Here is a 17,491-nt window from a genome sequence, read left to right as displayed (position 1 = left end):
GTAAAATTGTGTCTCTTTGCAACTGTACATATAAATTATGCAAATTTTATGTAAATTATCCTCTTTTGTCCTCTTCTTTGGCAATGTATAACTGGTCGCCCTAAAAGGAAGACAGCAGTTATAACTGGGAGTCAAGGGGTTGGAATTGAAGGGGGGGTGATGGAAACTCTGCATTCAAAATAGCAGAAAGTACACACTGCAAGCGAATACAAGCCCATGGGGGGGGGCAGACTGTCAGGATTTGTACTCATCTCTAATGGGCCAGAGCAAGGATCACATTGTGATCCCCTCATGAACGGCCAGACCTGAGCCGTGGACTGTGCACAAAGTGTCCTGGCTGATGAAAGCTGCCCTTTGCTCTCTGAGCTGTACTCTGCCAAGCGGTAGGCCCACGGCCATGGGGGAGGGGATCAGGTCTGGCTGGAGGGTTGATAAGATGCCTCTGTGCTGCCATGTAACACTGGACTTTGAGCTGTGCTCTGTGCATGGGCAGCGGAGGGACTCTAAAACGCACAGCAGTGCAACAAAGTGGCACTTGCACATCTTGTTTTGGGTAAGGCAGTGAGCCTCAACTTTTTCTCCAGGTTGTTAGATAGCCAATTTGTAGGAGGTCTTCAAAAGGGAACTGCTATAGAAGTGACTGATTATATTAATATAGTGCGGCTACATGCAGAGCTGAGGACTGCTTTACACATTATGTTTCTCAAGAGTATACCTAAGGCTTTTCCCCAAGCATGCATCTAAAAACGTGTGAGTTAGACAGTAATATGTTTGGCAATGCATATCTCATACAGATATGCCAATCAAATAGCTAGAATTGGCAGCAGCTCCCTATCAACTGTACACTTGATGACAACCACAGATTCATGTAATGTTCTCAAGATTACTTTAACGTTGAAAAGCATACTATGCTTAAGATAGCCAAAGTAGGGAGGCAGTTTTTAGCAAGAGGCATTAAACTTTAAGAAAGAGTGTCATCAAAACACTTTGGGAACCACAGCTGGCTTTCTGCCTCCCCCCATGGTGCTCTTCTACTCCTGATCACAGCCTCCCAAGGCTCCTTTTTGTTTTAAAAAAGTTGGGAGAACATTTTATACAACTATGTATAACGCCTTTAAGAAGGCTGATCGCCGAAGAATGGATGCTTTTGAATTCTGGTGCTGGAGGAGACTCTTGAGAATCTCATGGACTGCAAGAAGATCAAACCTCTCCGTTCTGAAGTGCTCTGAGTGCTCACTGGAAGGACAGATCCTGAAGCTGAGGCTCCAGTACTTTGGCCACCTCATGAGAAGCGAAGACTCCCTGGAAAAGACCCTGATGTTGGGAAAGATGGAGGGCACAAGGAGAAGGGGACGATGGAGGACGAGATGGTTGGACAGTGTTCTCAAAGCTACCAGCATGGGTTTGACCAAACTGCGGGAGGCAGTGGAAGACAGGAGTGCCTGGCATGCTCAGGTCCAGGGGGTCACGAAGAGTCGGACACGACTAAACGACTAAACAACAACATAACGCCTTTGGTCTGGTACTCAGCTGAACATTTTTGTTTATTGCCAGTGTGCAGAATACCCATTCACATGTCTTTGGACTTGTACCAGCCTGTAAGGTAACAGTTGATCTGTCCAATCTTGGGCCCAGTTCCAGAGCAAGATGTCCATAGCAGGGTTCCCCTTCTGGTACTGCTCACCTTGATGAAACCCACCCTGTGGCTTACAGGGCTACCTGCCTGCCCAGGGGGCTGGCACTGAGTGCAGCTCTGGGTCCAACCACCAGAAATCACCAGCACCGCCCTCTTAATTGCTCCGGTCCCACCTGTGAGATAAACATAACCGGAATGGGCCCTAGGACCGCTGGCTGTTGCGGCAGGCAGGCAGGGTGCTTTAGAATAATAGTAGTAGTGGTGACTAGAGATGGGAGAGCAATTCAGTTCAGTTTCCATTTTAATATGAACCCACCCAATTTGTGAACTAAATTACAGCTCTCCTTCAAAATACGTGAGGGTGATTAGCAGGGGAATTTGAAGGGGAGGCCTGGAGTACCGTCTCACGGTGTATGTAGGAACAAGAGGCATGGACAGCGAGGGAGCTCTGCTGCAGTAGCCTGCAACACCTGTGCCACGTTTATCTTCTTGCCTGAGAATATGCAGAGCTACACCTGCAGCAAGTGGTTGCATTGCTGGAAGAGAAAGGTACAGCAACTTGAGGCCTGCGTGTCTAAGCTATCAGGCAAGATGAGGGATTTCACACTAGAGCGGAGCGGGGCTGCCCTGACAGTAAGAGCTGTTTCACAGTGGAACAGACTCCCTCGAAAGGTGGTGGATTCTCCTCCACTGGAAGGTTTTAAGCAGAGGTTGGGGGGGGCCATCTGTCAGGGATGCTTTAGGTAAGATTCCTGCATTGCAGAGGGTTGGGCTAGATGACCCTTGGGATCCCTTCCAATTCTACAATTCTATGATTCTATGAAAATCTCTGAATTTTGCAGTGCGGTACTCCAAACAAAAATGAGTACACCAATGCACGGTGAAAATATACCAAAATGCATTGTATTTGGGGAAATTGCCAGCAAGAAAGTGTATATTAGGCAAAATGGAATACAAAAATGTGTATATTAGGAGATAAGCTCATTAGAATGCTTTTAAAAAATTAATTGGTATTAGTTTTTACACAAAATTCAACACTATTCAATTCACTTTCAATATAATAATTGCTTACATTTTGATTTCCCATTCTTATGTCCATTTTGTTCCTGTTGTATTCCTTTATCTGCTGCCATAGCTGCCATTTATTTTCTGTTTTATCGTAACTTATATTACAATCATTTATTAATTCTCCTTCCCTTGCCTATTATTCAAATCCTGCTCGTGATTTCATTTGACTATACAGTAGTTTCTTCTCAAATAGTCCAAGAAGAACCTCCACTCTTCAACAAAGTTCTCATCTTTTTAATTTCTTAATTTTGCTGTCAGCTTCACTATCTCTGCATGGTCCATTACCTTTAAAATTCATTCTTCTTTCCTTGGGATTTCTTCTTTCCATTTCTGCACATACAGGATTATGGCTGTGTTGGTAGCATCCATAAACAACTTACTTAACCATCTCTTTTGGAACCTCTGCCCCTAAAATCATCAGAAGAAATGCTGCAGACTTTTTGGGAATAGCTATTTTAAACATCTTTCAAAATGCATTATATCGTTTCCCAGAAGCCTATTGCCTTTCTACAAGTCCACCAAATGAAAAAAGGACCCTTCTGTTTGTTTATGTTTTCAATATTTGTTTGACGCTTTATAGATTTTGGCTATTTTTTTGTGTTAAATACCATCTATATATCATTTTCCTATCATTTTCCTTTATTGCCTAGCAATCAGTAAATTTCCTATCTGTTTCCCATAACGTTTCCCACGCTGCCCTCTCATTAATGTGCCCCACATCTTTTGCCCATTGTATAATTTGACCAACTGATATTACATCTTCAATTCCATTTCCCACTTCATGTTGCTACAACACTGATGAATTTTGTGGTGGCTTTAAAAGAATTGCAAACTGATGCAGAAATGTGGAGAACTGAGATTAATATTGGAAAAATGAGGAAATGAGATAAACCAAAAATAAGAAACCAAAAATGAGAAAATGAGATAAACAAAAACTGGCATATTTGTCCATCCTCGTTGGTACTGGCATCTGGATTATGCTAGCCCCGACCTGAGAGGCAGACATCAGAAGTGGGTCCGGCATAAGTTAGTGGTGGCCGCAAGCTGAGGTGCAGACACCCCTGGGACCCTGCTCAGTGGCGTGTCATTGACAAGCAGTGTCCCATTCCCTGACTTCTGCTGTGTCTAGGAAGGGGCTGCTGGCTGCTCACAGGAGCAGGAGGAGAAAAAGTTGTGGACATGGCAGCAGAAGCTCCTCTTTCCCGTAATATCAATGGCAGCCCAGTGACATCTGTGGCCTGCCCCATAACACCTCGGCTCTTGCCCAGGTATGCCGCATACTGGTGCCACATCTGCCCAGTGAAGAAGTCCCATGATCTCTCATTGTTTGTACTGGGTTCCATTGCTCTCAAATGCATCACACTCGCGACTGCTTGGTGGTGCTTGTAATCCTATGAAGTGTACTTAAGTGGAACAAATCCACAGAAAAAGCATTTCATGCAATACAAACTGGTTTTAAAAGGGTGCAATGAGGAAACTTTTGAGGTTTTGCTATTAAATATATATTGTGGACTGTGTTAAATTGGCAGTTATGTTTCAGGTCTTGGATACTGTCAACTCTGAAACTTCTGTGAGCTATTTCAGTTTCTCGTATTGAAAGGAAGATGGCTTATATATTTCTATCAAAGTGCAAATAATTCGGCTTCTTTCTCTGTCCCCATCAACATATCCAAGTGGAAGAAGACAAAACAGAGGCAAAGATGAAAAGTGTCCTATTCAGCCCTTATCAGGACTGGAGCTGAGCCGCCTCCTCTCTCTTGAAACTGCATTCTTTACCACTGAAGGGTCAAGCAAAAACAGGAGGATTCCAAAGGGCTGTTTCATGCTGCAGCAAGCCAGGTGTGTTACCAGGTTCCCCACTGGCATCTGGTTGGCCACTGTGAGAACAGGATACGGAACAAGGTGGACCACCGGCCTGAGCCAGCAGCCTCTTCTGAGGTTCTTGCATTAGGTTCACTGGGTTGCTTCAGCATAGCACACGAAAGCTGTCTAATGAGTATGCTAGAACGGCATGTGAATTTTTAATTTTTAAGCGTATGTACTATGATATGTACTGTATACTTGTTAGACTTTTGTCTATAGTAAGCAGGTTTAGAATACCTTTGTATTGTTTTGAAAACCTGCCACACTCCGTTGACTAGAGATGACAGTGGGGGGTGTACCGCTTTGTTTTTGGATTTTTGGTTCTATTTATTTGTGCTTTTATCCTGTGCTTTTATCTTGTGGTCTGTGGATGAAGGGTGGTATATATTTAATAAAGAAATAAAAAAAAGGAATAGCTGTGTGATACTGTTTGCTGCCAAGGCCAGCAGAGCCTCTAACTAACCACTTCCAATGCTTTTAAATATTACATGTCTCTCCTCTCAGTCTGCTGCAGGAACCTTTAACGTGGGCTCTTGTTTATGCCCCCAAACACCACAGAAAAATTGTAACTGATAGTCGCAGGCAAACTCGCTAACGTATCCTGCAAATGCCATTAGCTTAACTTCAGTATGAAGCCACAGTAGAACACCCTGCATGCAATGGTTCTCTTGCAATGTGATGAAAGACAGAGAGTTTGACGATCTGGACTCAGAGACCTCAGTGCATGTGTGTAACATGGCCTAGAATAATGGGTTGGTGCTCAGTACTAACACAGGATTGTTGGGAACAGATAAGCAACCAAAGAGCAGAGAAAGAAAGGAGAGCTGCACGGTACCGTCACTGTCAAGAGACACTATGCCTTTGAATACCTGCTGTGGGAATTCACAGGTGAGGAGAGAGCTGTTGCCCCCAGGCCCTGCCTCCTTTTGGACTTCCCATAGGCATGTGGATAAGAATTGCCTTTTAGCCGATCCAGCAGCACTTTTCTTACTTTCTTAGCTGGGGTGGGGGCTACTGGCAGAATGACATTAAAACCTTACGGTGGTTGGTACATCTGCTGCTCGGCATATAGAGCAAGATGAGCGCCGCAACCCCAGAGTTGTCCACGACTGGACCTAACTGACGGGGTACCTTTACCTTTACATCTACATCTGCTGCTAAGAGGTTTTTTGTTTGTTTGTTTTTGCTCAGCAGCAAAAAGTCCCCAATTCAATCCCTGTTGTCGCCTTTTAAGGCTGGAAGACATCTCTCTTTCCCCTTTCTTCCTCTCCATATATATATTTAATGCGTGTGTTTTGAAGACTGTATTGCACTTCATTTATATGTTTGATGCACATCAAGGAAAAGTTCATTAATAAATTTATTATTATTATTTTTTAAAAAAAAAACATATCTGGACAGTTTTGTGGATGAAAAACATTTCTCAAACCATGCTGGATTCTTTTTTTAAAAAAAAACACATCATTTTTATTGATGTAATTCAAAAATAAAATAATATAGATAGATACATTAACATAAGTGCAACATCCATGCACGAATAAAAAAGGTATTAATGGTATCAAGGGCACCTTTGGCATCATTGTCACTGACTGAATGTGTGGCTCTGACTCTTCAGCACCCCCATTTTTCTGCACACTCCTTGCAGGCTTTTCCCAAGTAAACACTTTCTAATCCAGCCAGAGACACAGGCGGGAACACAATGAAAGTGAGAGCCACAACCACGAGAATCCTTAAACTACCCAAAGCCAAGAACCCCAAATTCTATCCCACTGTATCTAACTGGTCAGGTCTGAAGGGCTTTTCTGTGGTTAATTCTCTCCAGTTGCATTTAGGAATCTTGAATGCATCAGTAGCATATATTAAAAATGAACTGAATGGATTGAGACAAGTAGGCATGTGGACTACCTACATTCCTGGGGGATATGTTATGCTGGCTTTCCCCCAGCTGGCATTTGGACTGATCCCATCGGGCCATAGCTAGGGGTTGGGGAAGAGGTGCAAGTGAATCTGCTGTGTGTGTCTGGTGGTGGTGGGAAAAGCAGAGGTCAGAGGGGCTATCGAGTTGCCACTTCCAGAGTGGAACCCGAGGACAATAGTGTCCAAAGTCCAAATGGTCCTGTTGGTAGCCCTGCCTGGCACTATTTATGTGCTTTACTGTGAATGCTTTTGTCCTGAGGAAGGCAGGATTGGTTAAGGCCTCCTGCAACTTGCTCTTCTCTGCAGAAACCAAGGTTGCTCTGTGAAGAGAGTCCAACACACCACCCTACCCAGCTTAGAAGGAAGCATCATGACTGTCACATGGGTGTCTAATAGGAGCATGGACAGGGGGACATGGGGGGGCAGGGGCAGCTTTCCCCCTAGATCAAGTAAAACAATAGAAATACTTAACTAACTGACCAATCATGCCAGTTCTGCCCCCCTAACAAAGTCCTGCCCCCCCAACAAAAATCCCGGCTACACCCATGAATAGGAGTAGTGGGAAAAGTCTTACATCTTCTGTTCTGCCCTCTCAGATTTCCCTGTGGCTAGAATCCTGCTCTTAGCTGCAACCGCAAGCATCAACAACCATGTCAGGAATGTCTGTCTTTATGAGGTTGCTATTGGGATCAAAGTAGAGCAGAGAAAGGGGCCGTCGCTGTGTGGGGACGCAGCAAGACCGGCCAGCAGTCTGGATGTTGTTGGCTTTGACCAAGTTGAAGACAGTCGTGTGGAAGGAGGCTGCTACCCCAGGTGAGCCAGCCAGGTGCATGGGGCACTCACCCATGCAATAGTTTATCTGATAACCTTCTGGCTTAAAGATCCAGTCATTCCAACCAATGTCCCGAAAGTCTACGTAATAGTCTTTTCTGCAGCACAGGTCAGAGTTCTGGTCACAGTTCAGGCTGCGCTTAGCTACCCGGTGGCCGGGCTCCCGTATCTTGGCCTTGACCATCAAGAAGGGCTGTTGGGAGCTGCCGGTGGCAGTCAGCAAAGAGTCAATGGTGGGGTGGCAGCCTTCACACTGCAGCTCCAGGCGCAGCGCCGTCTCCTCACGCTCAAGGAAGCTCTGCAGATCTGGCATGAGGGAGAAGGTGTGCCAGCTGCTGCCTTTGCTCTCCAGCTGCTGCCGCTCCCCAAGGGCCACTCGCTGCTGCCCTGCCAGGTAGACCTGCAGGGTGATGTTTTGGTGAGCCTTGAGGTACAGCCACAGCTCAGCCTGGAGGATATGCATGTCTTGGCCTTTCGGATGTGTCAGCTGGAACTGCAGGACCCCGGAGGGCTCTGTAGAGGGGAAGACAATCAAGATGAAAATCAGGAATGCTAATCCTGACCCGCCCCAGAAAAGCTACCAACATGCCTGAAGCAGAGTCCTTTGATTAGGGTCAAAAATATGTCCAAGAGTTGCCTTGCCCTCATTTCACATCTATTTTCTACATTTGAATTATGCCTCTGAGGAACCCCATGAGGTAGATAGGCTGAGGGTAAGTGCACCTGCGAACATGCAGAGGGAGCAGCAGAACCCCACAAGGCGTCCCCAATATCCCCATCCTGGCCAGCTGCAGCTTTGTGCATTGTGCTTCAAGCATGGAGAATCCTCCTAGTGATGGGGAACGCTGATCATGCTGATGGAACCAACAGAGGTAGGGATGCAGGGGCTGGGACTGGTGTATACAGTGTGTACTAGTGTGTACTCTATTCCCCTTTCACAGTCTTTATCACTTGGGGAAATAATGCCTGACCCTAATGGTGAATAACATGATTCTCCTAAGGGTGCTCTTCTTACTAGAGCATGGCTCCAAACTAAGCACTAATGGTCTTTCTAATAGATTCTTGTTGTTCATTGGCTGCCAAAAAAGTCAAGCCCTGTACAAAACATGTGGGAAGGCAGGTTCTGATGAAGCAGGCAAGCAATCCCAAATAAATAAAGAACAACATAATTAAAAACTAAAGGAGGAGACTGCTGAAATGAAAACCTATCTGCTACCCCACACTGGTTCTCCCCAGCTGTTCTTCCACACACCTCCCCACTATAACTCTCTTATAAAAAGCCATTTCCTCCACTTTCCTTATGAGCAACATCACTGCCCCCTTTTGGTGGGACAGCCTGGGATATTTTTTTTTAACCACTTGACCCAACAACCTTAGAACAATATGCCAAGAAGCTTGATTGCTTAGTCTCACTCAGCATGGGGTCGCATACCAGCCAAAAATGGATGGGTTTTTCTGGTAAATATTTTTTATTTGCAGCCAAACAGATGTTGAGCCTGCAACACTAGGTCCAGGTGGATTTCTGCCATGCAATGGTCACAAAGGTCATTCCATAGTCGAAACAGCAAGAAATTGTACAAATACCTAAATAAGCCCATGAAAATTCTGAGTGCTTATCACTAATACCACAATATGACCAATCTCTCCTTGCCCAATGGGGGGGCAGTAGGGAATCTGCAATCCTCCAGATATTGCCGAACTACAACTCCCATCAACGCCCCCAACCGAATGGCCAATGGTCCAGAGATTATGGGAGCTGCAGTCCCCTGATCTAGACATTCTTCTGAGTGCACCTCACTGAGAGGAATAGGAAGCAGCACAAGACCCTTGGTGCCTAAGTTCTCAGGAGCACACAGAAAGAAAGGGGTCAGAGAAATGGGTGTGTGTGACAGCTGTGTTCTCCCTTCACTGCCAGAGGTGTATGGGTCTGAATACCCATTTGCTGGGAACCACAAGTGGGGACAGGGCTGTTGCACACAGGTTCTGCTTGCTTGTGGGCTTCCGACAGGGGACCTCGTTGGCCCATGTGAGAACAGGTTGCTGATGGGCCATCTTACGTTGTTAATTAAATTAGGCATCAAGCAAGAAAGCAACACAGTGGTGTGGGATATTCTTCCAACTGCCACTATTTGGAAGAATAGTAAATAACAGGCAAAAACCAACAGATGAAGCTTTCCCCCCACTTGTTATATTTTTCCTGTCATACAGCTGTTAAAGGTATAAAAAGGGTAGCAACACTACACTAGCTTCATCCTGCTTACTAGCTACTTCCAGTGATCCCATCCTATATTGCACATGAAGCAGAGAGGGCAGATGGTGGCAGGAAGTCATTTTTAAGAGAGAAGGTAGTATGATAGAGGCGTCGGCATCACTGTCTGTGGCACACAGACTCATTTCTTTTGCCGCATTATAACTGCTGGTGGAACAAGTTTTGCAGGTTTTTAAAGAAGTGATAATGGCATGGAAATGCACACTGCTGACAACACCACTTCCACTAATACCCTCTTCACTCATCTCTCTCTCTCTCTCACTCAGAAAAAACATCTGTCTGCAGCCTGAGATATGCCACAGAAAACTGGATTAATGAGAAATTTAGCAACCTGTCCACTCTCACCACCACCACTAGTTCCTCCACACACATTGCCCTTCTCCCCCTGCAGTTGATATTTTCCAGCACAGTCAGAATCTACCCAGATCTCCCATGGGTAGGAAATTACAGTGCAATGAATAACTACAAGTCTCTGCTCTCAAGAGCACTTTGTATGCAGCAAATATTTGCCGGGGGTGGGGGGAGCTGTTGGCACATGCAAGTTTACATTCTCTCCACCATAATATTCAAGTCCTGGGCCATGTGCCAGGAAGAGCTATGAGGACTCACCTGTCTCTGCAAAACTAATGATCTCGTAGCCCTGCTCATCAGGCTCGGGGTTCTGCCAGCCGGAGAAGTGCCCAAGTCTGTCCATCCGGGCTTTGCCCAGGTGCAGGCGGCGCAGGGCATTGGCCACTGCCCCACGTGGCACAGGGTGGGTGATGTTGGGCCTCTCGCTCAAGTTTAGTTTCTGCAGGATCTGCTGCTTGGCTAATTCGACCAGAAAGGCTTTCTCAGCACCGGGCTCCAGAGGTGGCACCTTACAGGAAGGACACGCAGGCTTTCCCTCGATCCAGGCCAAAGAAGTCCATAGTAGGGCCAGCGTGGCCAGAGGAGTCCAGCTGCCCTGGGGGCTGTAGGTGGGAGCCATGAAGAACCCAAGCGTGGTAGGTAGCAAGATGCAGCAGAGGAGGTGGTTTTGTTGCCACGTAGTTCTTGTGACAGTAACTAGAACTCACGAACCGTGCCTGCGCTGGGACCAGCTGCTTGCATCTTAGTCTAAAAGGAATGGCAATCTGCCCGGGGTACAAGGAGGAGAACTACTGCTAACCCCTGGCAACTCCTTTGCTTCCTCTTGCTCTCCCTGCTTCTTGGGGCTGGGTGGATCTGCTGCTGGTGCCGAGGTGAAGCAGGTGTTGATCACTCAAGAGATCTCAGCTCATTGACTGGCTGCTCCAGAGTGTCAGGCAGCTATGTGCCTCAGTTTTTGTCACTCAGCCAGTCTGGCCCTGCCCTTTGCGCCTCTCTGATTGGCTGGCTCACCTAGTGCCCCAGGGAGGTTTCCTCTAGTTGGGGAGGAAGGGCTTAGCAAAAGGAGATTACAGGCTCCCTTTGGTGGAAACAGGTGCCTGAGGAAAGGGAACACAATTTGCCATGATGTAAAGCAAAGCAGGGGTAGGATTGCATTGGGAAGGACTTTTCACGGCCCCAGAGTGAAGAGGGGCTTAAGGCGGGAGAAAATGGCAAAGCATAGGGGTGGGATGTGGGAACAACCCCAGAGAAAATGTGCATTGCAGTAGTTCAAGCAGGAGATAACTAGAGCATGCACCACTCTAGTGAGACAGTCTGCAAGCAGGTAGGGTCTTGGCCTGCCTACTAGATGGAGCTGGTAGACAGCTGCCCTGGACACATAATTGACCTGTGCATCCATGGACAGCTGTGAGTCCAAAATGACTCCCAGGCTGCACACCTGGTCCTTCAGGGGCACAATTACCCCATTCAGGACCAGGGATTCCTCCACACCTGCTCACCCTGTCCCCCCAAAACAGTACTTCTGTCTTGTTAGGATTCAACCTCAATCTGTTAGCCACTATCCATCCTCCAACTGCCTCCAGACACACACACAGGACATTCACCACCTTCACTGGTTCTGAGTCTTTAAACTTTAAAGCAACAATTTTGAGAAGATGTTAGCGGGCACAGAGAAAACTCCCAAGATACAGGTAAGAACAGGTAGAACCTCTAATCACATCTATCCAGCACCACAGTATGCTAGCAAGCAGATAAATTACTTAAAAGCCTTCTGAAATGATTGCTTCCTGGAACTCTCATCTTTCAGAAGCCACAAACTCCTTATCTGCTGCCAATAAATCCTCTGGTGATTATTAACAAAGGTGAGGAAATGTGTCTGGGATTATCAACTGGTTTCCCTTTCTGTAACATGACGTCTGTGGCAGGTGAGATGCCACATTATTTGCACTGCTCAGGATTCCATCACCTTGATACATCAGCGAAGTTTTGCTCAGGTGCCAAGGTCCCTCGCTGGAGTTGCGATCTTAACTTCTATGATGGAGACAAACCTTTGGATTGCAGTGCTGTCAGTACTAACAGCTTCTGGAACCACTTTTCTGCAGCTTCGTTTCGTATCTGGAATATACAATGTAAACTAAAGAACCTGTGCAAATTTACTTCATTGACCTAACTCTGGCTGTGTAATTGGGGTTCTGTATTGCCTTTTCCTTTATTGCCCAGTCACAGGGACTCCCTGCTGCTCTGTTTCCCCAGAGAGTAGAAACACTTGGAGGAACAAATGGTCGGTGCTACATATTAGTAGGCTGACTGTGACAAGGAAATGAACCCCATCACATGCCACGGTGGTGAGATTATTGTTGCACCACCAGCAACACCAGAAATAACGTCAGTATCAATGCTATTTGTGAATTAAACTGCCTACAAAGGCATCACTACAAATTCTGGCAACAGAAGGTGAGGCTTATTAAATCTGGAAAGAAGGGAGAGACATATTATTACAAATAATTGGTTGATTCAATACCTTCTCCAATGAGACTCAAGATGGTTTATATTCCATGCCCCATAAATTCTAAGGGGAGAAAACATTATTCATAATACTTCTTTTGAATTCAGTGGGAATGAAAAGCACTGAACCTGGCTAGATAGCCCACGCCCTATTTTTTATACAGTAACCAAATGGTTCAAAATACTTACACAGCATTAAAATGGATAAAACTTAATTACTATTAAGTTAATTAGCAGAAATCAAAAGGGAGTTGATTGCACCAGGCTGGGAAGCTCGTGGGTTCTCTCTCTTTGTTGAGATATGCTGGGATTGCAAGGATGAGAATCAAGCATGTGAAATAAATCACACTCCCATGTTTAATGCTGGCATCCCCCTTGCGCCATTGTCATGTTGAAGAAGTATGTGCATGGGCAGAGGAATGGAGACAGTAGCTCTTAGCAGTGCCTTTATCTGGGGGGAAAGGTGGCGGAACTCACCACTATTACCATCACTACCCCTCCCCCCTCACGCCACCAGCAGGTGAACCTGAGTCAGGCAACTGTTCATCTAGCTCCATGTTCTACCAGGGGTGGGAAACCTTTTCCCTACCATTGACCTGTAAGAAAAATCATTTTGAAGCTGCAGCTAATAGCTGGTCAAGGCCAAATGGGCAGTGTCTGCTGAACTGCAAGATTGCAGAGTCCCCTCCCCACAGCAGAAAGGCTCAGTCTCTTGTAGGTATTAGGTTGTAAGCCTTGGGTTCCTCGTCCCAGTTCTAAACTGCCTGGCAATGGTTTTCCAAGGGGTTGCAAGTAGTTGTTCCCAGCCTCACCTAGATATTCCAAGGATTGACCCACCTGGGGGCCTTTTTCATGCAGCATACAAGATACTAAATGGGAAAGGTCATAGTTCAGCGCATGTGAAAGGCCACAACTTCAGTCAGCCTTTCCAGGTAAGGCTTGGGAAAAGTCTGTTCTGAAACCCTGATGAGCTGCTGGCAGCTAATCCAGAGGAAGACAGTCCTGAGCTACCTGAACCAGGGATCTGGCTCCTTAGGTGTTCTGTCAGGCAAAAAACCAGGCACTTTCTTGCATATTCACCTCTGGCGACTGAACGGCCTAGTTTAAATCTCTCTCTCTGTCTCACTCGCTTTCTGTGTGTGTGTGTTGGGTTAGGATAGCAGGAGTGCAAATGCTTGCATACTTAGAATAATAGAATTGTCCCTGAGGATCATCTGGCAATACACCTTGCAATACAGGGAATCTGGGTGGCCACAGTGAGGAGATTGCTGGACTTAGATTAGCATCCTTTGGCCTGACCACCACTGGGTACAAAGCCACAAGTTCAGTGCCCCCAAAATGACTCCCATCTTTGGCAAAAACTGCTCATACCACCTCTGATACCATATTTAGAGGACATGGGTGTACATAGCCCCATGTATGGATGGGCTCCAGGGTGATCTGTTCCTAAGAGGTGAAGAAGATATTCAAAAACTTGAAGCAGATTGAGATGGGGCAAATATTAGGGGCTAAATTAGGCTTTATTTCACCCGGGTCAAGGGCCCAGTTTGGCACCCCACACCACCACCCCAATGCACATTTGCATACACTTACACCCAGCCTGGGAGCTCAATGGCTTCACCCGAGCCAAAAAATCAATATGGACTTGCTTTAAATTTAAATTTTAAGTTACAAAATTTAAAAAGTGATTTTTAAAAATCACTATTTAGGAAAAACGGGTCTTCTTGCAGTGAGTTAAATTTAAATTTTAAAGTAACTCCATCTTGTGACATTAAAACCCATGAGGTTCTGAAGAGATTGGTGTTTTTAGTTTTGACATATCTCAATGCTGGACTGAGCTTTTAAGGTTTTTGTGTAGTCGGACAAGGCCAAAATTGATATTTTTTTGAAATTTCAAGCCCTCATAACTCAGAAATGGGATGAGATAAAATGCTAAAATTCTAGATTTAAATTTAGTTTTCCTCATTCAACAAGAGTACAAAATATTAAGAAAATTGGATGACATAAGGTAAAAAAGTCAGATCACTTGACATGGAATGACCCAAAAACAAGAAGAAGCAGAAGTTCCTAGACCGTTGCTGTGAAGATATAGGAAATCCTAATGAAATTACAGAAGCTGAATAAGAGGGGATTTCCAGGGGGCTTCAGTGCTTTCCCATTGCCCTTCTGAGAGATAACTAGAAGAACAAAAAATTAATGTGGAGTGCAAAATTTGGCTTTCCTTTGTGCAACTTTTTTTAACACAGAGACTATTATACACACTTGGGTATAACTTTCAACCTCACTGTAAGCTATTGATCAGAGCAGAACCAGCCTCCAAAACAAGGTATCCCCTCCCTTTTATCAGGTAACTACTTCTGCCTTCTTGCTGCTTCTGTTTTTGTTTTGTTTTTTAGGTAGTCAACATGATATTTCATTTTGTTCATATACAAGTACAGTGGTACTTCGGGTTACATACGCTTCATGTTACAGACTCCGCTAACCCAGAAATAGTGCTTCAGGTTAAGAACTTTGCTTCAGGATGAGAACAGAAATTGTGCGCCGATGGCGTGGCAGCAGCAGGAGGCCCCATTAGCTAAAGTGGTGCTTCAGGTTAAGAACAGTTTCAGGTTAAGAATGGACCTCCAGAACGAATTAAGTACTTAACCCGAGGTACCACTGGATGTCATAAACTCATATGAAATGAGTTCCAGCAGCTCTGGCTCCTTGCCATTTTTTTTTTTCAGAAAGTGGGCTTCTCTTGGAGGAGCAGGCTGGTGTTTTAGTTCAAACCAAATTCCCTTTTCCTCCCCCCCTTTCTTTCATAGTCTTTCACCCACTGCAAGAAGCTGTCTCTGCTCTTAGAGTGCTTGATATACTCAATGTGCACATTAATTCTCTGGGCAAGAATCTTGCCCTTAACCTTCTTGTTCACAATAATGCCCACAGCATGCTGGGTAATGTTGTATATCCTTCCAGTCTTGCCATAGTAACATTTGTGGGGCATGCCTTTCTGAATTGTGCCCATGCCCTTTATGTCAACAAAACCACCTTTATAGATGCACCTTTACAGATAGGTGGCAAGAGGGACAACACCATGTTTGCGACATCCCGCTCTCCCTCAGCCGTTGTTTGGAAGCAGTGCCCGGGTCTGCTTTCCCCCCTCCTGTTCCTGTTCCCCCTCCTTGCTGCTTCTGTTGTGTAGGAATTTGAACCCAAGACCTGAGACGTTGAGTCCACCAGTTGCACAGCTTCCACAACTGGCCTTGGCGGGGAGCAGTTCTGCTGACATTCAAGTATCTGGCTGTAGGGTAGAGGGGCACAATGGGATTAAAGTTCTTGGGATAGTTGGTTTTGGCTAGAGAAAGAGGCAACGTGTAAACATGGCTGTCTGGGAAAAAAACACTGGTGCAACATGATGCAACTGCAGGGCCAGGGCCGAAGTTCACAGCACACTAAGTTTGCTGGCAACTGAGCTCCCAGAATAGGCCAGGAATGTAAATAGTTAGCAACTGACCCTGGCATGATGCCAAGGCTCAGAGACACCAGCTACTGTGCACGGAAGAACTATTGCGCTGGGACAAGCTTGTTATTCATCACGTTCTACATCCTGACTCTGAAAGTGTCTGGTTATGTGGACCCTTGGCTAGGACAGTAGCTGAAGTCGGGGAAGCAAATGAATTAGAGTGATGGAATACCCTTAGAGCAGAAATAATTTGAGGCCATGGGTTGTATCCAAATAAATTATACTCAAGAGTTGTGTGTGTGTAGAGCATTTCACAAGCGAGGAGTCACCACAGAAAAGGCCACCTCTTGTGGAGGAGGCACACAAAGAAGGGTCTCTGGTGATGATCACAGGATCTGGGTCGCTTCCTATAAGAATAGGTGGTCCTTGAGGTATTGCAGTCCTGAGCATAATTGGTACCAACCAGGAGCCTTAGGGGGAAAGTCCCCATTGACACTTCCAACCTGTGAAATTTGCAGCAGGCCACAGGCCTATTTCGTCCTGCACACTGCCTTGTCATGTACCTCTTAAAGTTGCCATTTGGAGCACTGCAAAATGGGATTTCCTAATGCCTCTTATTCTAAGCCTTAGACTTGGAAACCTTCCTATCAATCTACCCCATAAAATATCAAACGAAGTGGAGGCCCCTCGGCTGTGTACAGTTCAATGGAGAGCAGGCAAGCCGACTCAAGGGACCAGAAGCGTCTGCTGTCCCGGGAAGCCTGGAAAACAGAATGTCCTCCAAACCGTTCAGTTGCCTTTGGGGTCCCTTTATGGGTCCCTCATCTTTCTCTCCTGATTGGCTATGAGGGCTATATGAACTTCCTTTTTCCAAGGAACACAAATTTTGGAAATATCAGATCTCGTTCTCAGAGCCAGAGCTACGGGGGTTGGGGGGGGGACTTTTGTTCCTGGTGAAGTCTCCCAAAGGCGCCCTTGGGGCTCCTCGCTTGCCTGCCTGCCAGCCGTGTGAGCACCTGGGCACCTGGGACAGAGCAGGATTCACACGGGGTGCCCAGCAGGGGCAGGGGGGCCAACCGCGATGGCATGCTGCTGGGGGGGGTGCACTCCCCTCGGACTCCTCTTCCTCCGCCAGTGTCTTGTACTCTGAGTATGACCAGCATCGGAAACAACCCATTGTAATGGATTGTTTTGAAGTAATTTCATTCTGCACCGGGTAATTTTTAGCCTCCCAATTCCCCCCACAACCCATATTTTGCCTGACCAAAGGTGGCAACTCTACTTTCATGTAGATAAACATGTACTACAAACATGCTGTCCTTTACAAGTACAATGTTAACAGTGGTTACTTTCTTCTGGAACGTCAGTGTGGCAAATTTTAGGAATAAAATTTATATTTTCAACTAAATGTTGAACTGTATGCCCATTCTCAATTTGGTATTAGAGTTTTCTGTACTTCTCCAGTAACAGAAGTGGATGAGTCCATTATTTTTGTAAGGATGAAAGCTGCTTACTAGTTAAAACTATCAAATGGCTTGGATCCAACATTTAATTACTTATTTAGGATGTTTATAGAGACTTTCATATTAAAATAATTCACTGAGCA

At 45.7% G+C, this 17,491-nt stretch overlaps 1 protein-coding gene across 1 annotated transcript; it reads right to left on the bottom strand.

The window, feature by feature from the left end:
• Positions 1–6,008: 6,008 nt before the first annotated feature.
• LOC309363700 (inhibin beta E chain-like) lies at positions 6,009–14,005 on the bottom strand. Its single transcript, XM_081900078.1, has 2 exons — positions 10,194–14,005; positions 6,009–7,828 (listed from the first exon to the last, which is right to left on the bottom strand). The coding sequence occupies exons 1-2, from the start codon at positions 10,552–10,554 to the stop codon at positions 7,107–7,109; spliced, it is 1,083 nt and encodes a 360-aa protein (XP_081756204.1). The 5' UTR covers positions 10,555–14,005; the 3' UTR covers positions 6,009–7,106.
• Between the last annotated feature and the right edge of the window lie 3,486 nt (positions 14,006–17,491).

The sequence above is a fragment of the Podarcis melisellensis genome (assembly GCF_964234715.1).
Source record: "Podarcis melisellensis genome assembly, chromosome: 2".
Lineage (NCBI taxonomy): Eukaryota > Metazoa > Chordata > Lepidosauria > Squamata > Lacertidae > Podarcis > Podarcis melisellensis.
This window is presented reverse-complemented; position numbering and strand designations above follow the sequence as displayed.